Source organism: Pterocles gutturalis, unplaced genomic scaffold (genome assembly GCF_000699245.1).
Source record: "Pterocles gutturalis isolate BGI_N339 unplaced genomic scaffold, ASM69924v1 scaffold34372, whole genome shotgun sequence".
Classification (NCBI taxonomy): domain Eukaryota; kingdom Metazoa; phylum Chordata; class Aves; order Pterocliformes; family Pteroclidae; genus Pterocles; species Pterocles gutturalis.
In genome coordinates, this window is record NW_010108912.1 from 32,634 (window position 1) to 38,716 (window position 6,083).

Consider the following 6,083-nt stretch of genomic DNA (forward strand, 5'->3'; position numbering starts at 1 on the left):
GCTGCAGCTGCTCCGCCGCCTCGGTCCTCCGCAGCACAGGGCGCAAGCAGAGAGCCAGGCTTGAACTACTACTCAAAATGTAATCTTCCATGAAAATCTACTGGGGGGATGTCCTGGGTTAAGCTGAGACAGAGTTAGGAGCCAGACCAACATATATTTATTTCTGTGCTGTCTTTTTGAACTTTTTACTGCATTTTAGAAGTGTTTTCAGTTTCTTCCACTCAGACTCACCAATATTTCAAGATTTTGGTTCTGTTTTTTGAACACAAGATTGAAACAAACTGCATTAGCTTTCTTCCCCAAAAGACTAATTAAAAAAAAATAAGTTTTTACACTTGCAATGTTGCAAAAGTTACTGAAATACAGAGACATTAACTTGATGCCCTCGATGAAGGTTTCAGCCCCTTTTGCTGTAATGCACTGGCTTCCACTTTTTTTGCTTTGTGGATATCTAAAACTACTATGGAAACGCAAATACCAGCATAACAAATTTACCATCTACTGATAATAACCTCACTTTACTAGCTGCGTCCTGAAGACCTCTCCAGACTAGGCACAGACACCCTGCCCTCAGTTCTGAGGTTCTTCTGCCACTTGCTGAGCGTCAGTAAAGAGACTGTCTAAGGCAGTCACTAAAACACATTGTAGTGGTTCAAACTGTAAAAGTTAACACCAACAAAAACGTTTTTCCAGCATATTAACAAACACCCATCTCCCACTCATATGTGTCAGGCATCAAGTTTTTTCATTTCCTCCACACGAGCAAAAAATTGTTTTATTTTCCCCATACTTCTTCCTTCTCTCAAAACCACTACAATATTTATGTTTAAACCTTCCAGAGAACTGACGCAGAAAAACACATAAAGCAGGAAGATTCCAGCTTGCAAGGGTTGTTTGTTTTAATTATCCTTCCAAATAAGTTGAAGGACCTTTAGAATGGAAACACTAAGGGAACAAGCCTGGCAGTAAGATAGGCAGAGCAAACGAACACTTCCCTTTCATATCTCTCTTTAATGATCCCTTTTGCAAACACTCGCAGAAAGATGATCTCAAGGTGTGAGATGATCAAATGAACAGCCTAGTTATTAAGTAGGTCTTGCTCCATATTAACTGCATAAAAAGGTTTGAAGAATAATCTGTTCTTCATCTCCTATTGAAGTTTTTCAGCTAATGAAAATCAAGCGCTATTTTTACTCATTGAAAAGGATTTGTTTCCTTTAAAGCAAAAGATGCCTAAGAGTAGATTTTGCAATAAACTGAGAGATGTATGTGTTCCAGGATAGCACTGTACTATTTCAAATTTTAAGTCTTATTTTCAATTTTAATATAATAGCCATTTTAATTCACTGGTCAAATGCTTCTCCTTCATTACATAAGCAATGCTTTACCATCTTATGAGCTAAGACCTAGTCAACTAGACTTTGAAGTAACACCACAAAACCTTAAAAAAAAAGTGTGCTGTATTTCTCAGCTCAACCGTCCTCTTGCCTTTCAGATACTGCTTTTTTGCTGTGCACCTCTCTGCTGAACTCGACTTGTTTTGTACTCTATCTTCAGGTCAGGAAGGTACCTATATAGCTATCCTATTTTGACTAAACTGAGCTCTATCTCACTGTAAAGCACCTTCTCAAAAACTTTATGTTTGTGACTGTTTTCTGTAGTCCTTCCCAGTATTGCAATGCTCACTTAAAAAAAAAAAAAAAAAAAAAGAAGAAAAAGAAAACCTGACAACTTAATAGCCATTTCCCATTCCAGACATACACATCATATTTGCCTGAATTAAGAACACATTTTGAGCTAGCTCACTGTCCAGAGTAATGCAAGTCACTCATCCTGCAGGTCTACATCCAACTGCTGTGATTTTTGAGTAGCCTTGGGCCTGACGCCGACAAAAATTGAGGCACCACCTTCCTTCAGTAAGCAGTCCCAAGTAGGTGGTTTTCAAATCCACATTCCTACAGGATGGTAGCAATTAATTCCCACCCTGAAATTAAGATTTTAGTTCTGTGCTTACCTGCTTGATATAGTTTCTGTGATGGGTAGAAGACACATGTTAGCTTACCCACTAAAGAACCGGTAGGGAAGGGAAGATCTCTGGTCAGAGATTATTAAAAGGTCATTTTACAACTGCACATTTATCAAAGATATCAGTGTTGAGACCAAATGGTGACTTAAAAAAAAACGAACAAAAAGCCCCCAACAACACACCGTACCTCTGCAAGATCCTCAAAGCAGCTGCCAGCCAGGGGGTGAGGACTGCTTTCATCAGTCATTTCAACAGTATCCTCAATCAATCCCAAGAGCTTCACTGTCAACTCATGAATATCTGAAATGTTGCTAAATATCACATCGATATCCTGCAAACATAAAACGTATCTTAGTAGTGTTCAGAATAATTTATTTTGCTTATGCAAATAGCAGAGCATTTTTCGTGAAGTCTGAACCAAGAGGTAAATGGAGAGGGGCCAACAACAAGCTTGGAAGAAAGTTAAATTGCATGGTCTTCCCATCCCTGTGGGCTTGCCTGGGCACATCCAGCCTTGCACAATTCTCACCCCAGTGAAAGAAAGCACACCATCCTTCCCAGGCCGGCGCGGCAGCAGTCCCGGTACAGGCTGTTCAGTGCGTCGGACAGAAACGCCGGGCCTTTTTGGCCACAATTCACAGCCCTTATTTTCCCCTTTGCTGATTCTTGTCTCTCAGGACACAAGAGAGCAGCAATTTAAAGCAGCTCCGAGGTCGGCTGCTCTAAACCACAGGTAGAACTAAAGCAGAGACTTGGCTCCTTTAGCAGAACACTACCTGGGTACAGAGGAGGAATCGGCTGCTTCCTTTTCCCAACGGTTTTAGATTTTTCCAATCCACACACCACAAACGCCCAACCAGACAGACCTTTCCAATGGCCTGCATTCTCCTCCTGACCCCTCCGAAACACACTCCTCAGTGTTCCTCTGCCCCAACCGAACACCGCGGAGCCGGCTTGACCTCCTGCCAGCGCCCAGACCACGGCAATCTCTTCGTGGGAACCAGCAATCTCTAAATTTCTCAAACCCATTCTCATATAATGAAAGAACATTCCTCAGCTCCAAAATTTCACTCTTTTCTCCTCCCATTATCTTTGTTTGAATTCTGTCCCTACATCTACACATTTCTCCAATATCCTGTCAGCTACTGAGGAACCTCCACATCCAGCTGTACTGGGAATGTCTCTTTTTACCCTACTGGTATCACCCAAGAATCCCAGTTCAGGTTCTGCTGGCCTGGTCCCCTTCTCTTTCCTCCCACAGGAAGGATTCACTATTACCTCTTCTCTCGCAGGAGCTGTGCTTCTCTTTTTAGACTCCAGCATCCTGAAAATGGCATCTGCCACACATATAATTTCAAACAAATATTTCAATCACTTATCAAATAGAGATTCCTTCACAGGCTAGAGAATCCAGAGCCAAGGGCTGTTTTACTTGAAGCTTCTGCAGATGGGGTGCCCTGGGGTAGACTTCAAATGTCAATTCAAGCATTCATCTCATTTACTCTATGTGCTGTTAATTTTTGTGTTAAGCCAAAGTGTAACTCTTGCCTACATGACCAAAGGACTCCAGCTATTGCTGGCATCCGACAGAATCGTGTCCATTAAGCTTCACTCCAAGAATTAATGGCAATTCCTCCATTTTATTTCACATACAGTCAACACTCATTATGCACTGACACACAATAAATCAAATTTAATTTTACCTCCAACGCAGTGACTGCAATACTGATACGTTCTGGCTGCTAATGGAGCAGCAAGCATTACACATCAATAACCTATTAAAGGACTTACATCAGGTGTGAACAATTTTCTGTTTGATAGGAAAGCTTCCCGAAATACTTTTATTATCAGATTCAGCTCCCGCAGATATTGCCTTTCTTCTGCAATTTCGTTTCTCACTAGGTCGTAGTAGTTGAGTTCCCCAGAAGAAGAGGGCTCATCTTCACAGAGAGAAACCAAACCAATGTCGTCCTGATCAAACATATCCATCAAAACCTAGCAAAGAAATTTGTAAGATTACACGCAAGCCTGATTTACACTTGGCTCAAGCTCAGTTATTTCAATGCGTTCAGAGAAATCCTTTGAGTTTTTAATACAATACTTTCTGTGATCACTTTCACAAGGGAGTAATATTTAAACTTTGGCAGCAGAAGGCTGGATCAGTTGCCAAAGCCATTTTTCCCTTTATAAGTTAGTACGACCTAGAAAACAAGTTACAATTCATGCAGAACCAACTTTGAAAACAAGGCATCTTGCATAAGCCTTTGACAAAACCCTCCTGATAAAGAGAAAATTAAACAAAAATGTTTCTCATTTTAACGAGGATTAAAACTAAAGGTCTTTTCTGTATTATAAAGAAGGAAAGAGCTGTCATGACAAAGCAACATCAGGAGGACAGTAACACAACTGAGAAATAAAGGACAACATGGTTCTCTGTCCTTACATTGTTTTGTAAGTACTACTACTGTTCCGAAACTTAACAAAAACTTAAGACTTCAACTCTGACAGGTCTGGCATAAATAACAAGAGAAGCTTCTGCATTTGGTTAAGACCAGTCTCTCCTTCCTGTCCTGCTTTGGATGTATCTTCTAAACAAAACGAATCACCTCTAGTATCTACCTTTGTATCTGTCCAAAAGACTCTTCTAACCCCAACTCCTTACCTTATCAGCACACATTGATACTTTAATGTCCTGCTGGGAGATCTCAAAGTGTCGTATATTGAAAACATAGTTTCCAGCTAGCTTTAAAATGTCAGCTGAGATGTATTCCAAGACAGCCACAATATACAGAGAGACATGGTAATCGACCTTATAACCTAGGACCTCCTGCATATGGAAAACAAGAGAAAAAAAGAAATGCTATTTATTCCAGAAATTCATTCAGAATTATAATTAACACATTGAGTTTCCTACTGAAATTGATCTTGTTTGTGTTGATAATTTACATTAATGTAACAGGCAGGGCAAAGGACATCAAATGGAAACTGGATCAGCCGCCTCAAAGCAAATCATAGAATGGTTTCAGTTGGAAGGGACCTTAAAGATCTTCTAGTTCCACTCCCCTTCCATGGGGGGGTTGCAATGATTGCAAATACCTCCTTGTGCTATTTGCCATATATACTGACGGATGAAAAGCTACAGAACTTTCAATATCCTTCTTCTAAAAATGACAGTTCTAAAAACAGGGTTCCTTCAAGGATGGGACTTCACTGGAACCTCTCTTGTCCTTACATTTGAGTCTGTATCCTGCTTACTGCAGAACTCTGTCCCTAATCTGGAGACTTGAGAAAACAGCATGCTTCATTTTCAATTGTTGTTGATGGAAGAAGTTGTCTTTCATGAAACTACAGACTCTATGTTGAACCTGTTACGTACTTTACATCTGGCTGAACAACTAAGCTATCTGCATCCTTGCATAAAATAAAAGAATTACACTTTAATTATGAAGTCTGAACAGAAAAAAAAGACAAACAGGATGAATGTTGTACGTTCTTGCGATAAACGCTCCCTGTTCTGCAGTGCATGCACCACATGGCCTCTTCTTTGTGACAGGATCCTCAGGAATAAATACAGGTGAGTTCATGCATTTGAATGAAGTAGTTTTGTTCTTATCATATTTTGATGCATCTTCTAAAAATCACTTTCTGTACCTACATCCACATACCTCTAGAACAGGCTTCATAAAAGAAAGCCACTGGTGCCTAGGAAGGTCTTACCTAATGCTGTTTTCTTTCCTAACGTCTCTTCCCCTCTCATTAACCACTGAAAGTCAAGACACTGTATGTAAGAACACAGTGATCACATATGAAAAAATGCTTTAATTTCTGCTTATGCTTGAAAATGCTTTCTCAATGCAGCTGGTAACCCTGGTGCAACAATGCCACTACTGGAGAAAAGCACTTTTTAAGCTATGAATGAAAGGAAAAATCAACAGAAAAAAGAAATACCAAAAAACAGCAGTGCGTGAATCAGCCTGAATCTATTGATTCAGCACTGATCTAAAAGCAACTAAACACTGATCTAAAGTACAAACACAGGCTGGGAGGAGATGTGACT

At 40.1% G+C, this 6,083-nt stretch overlaps 1 protein-coding gene across 1 annotated transcript in view; it reads right to left on the bottom strand.

The window, feature by feature from the left end:
* Positions 1–4,853, bottom strand: part of LOC104461274 (son of sevenless homolog 2-like) — a gene marked incomplete at its 5' end in the record, with an annotated part of 33,390 nt that extends 28,537 nt beyond the window's left edge. Inside the window, 3 exon segments of the mRNA XM_010072800.1 lie at positions 2,214–2,357; positions 3,818–4,021; positions 4,689–4,853. Coding sequence (XP_010071102.1) covers positions 2,214–2,357; positions 3,818–4,021; positions 4,689–4,853 — 513 coding nt within the window.
* Positions 4,854–6,083: the final 1,230 nt, after the last annotated feature.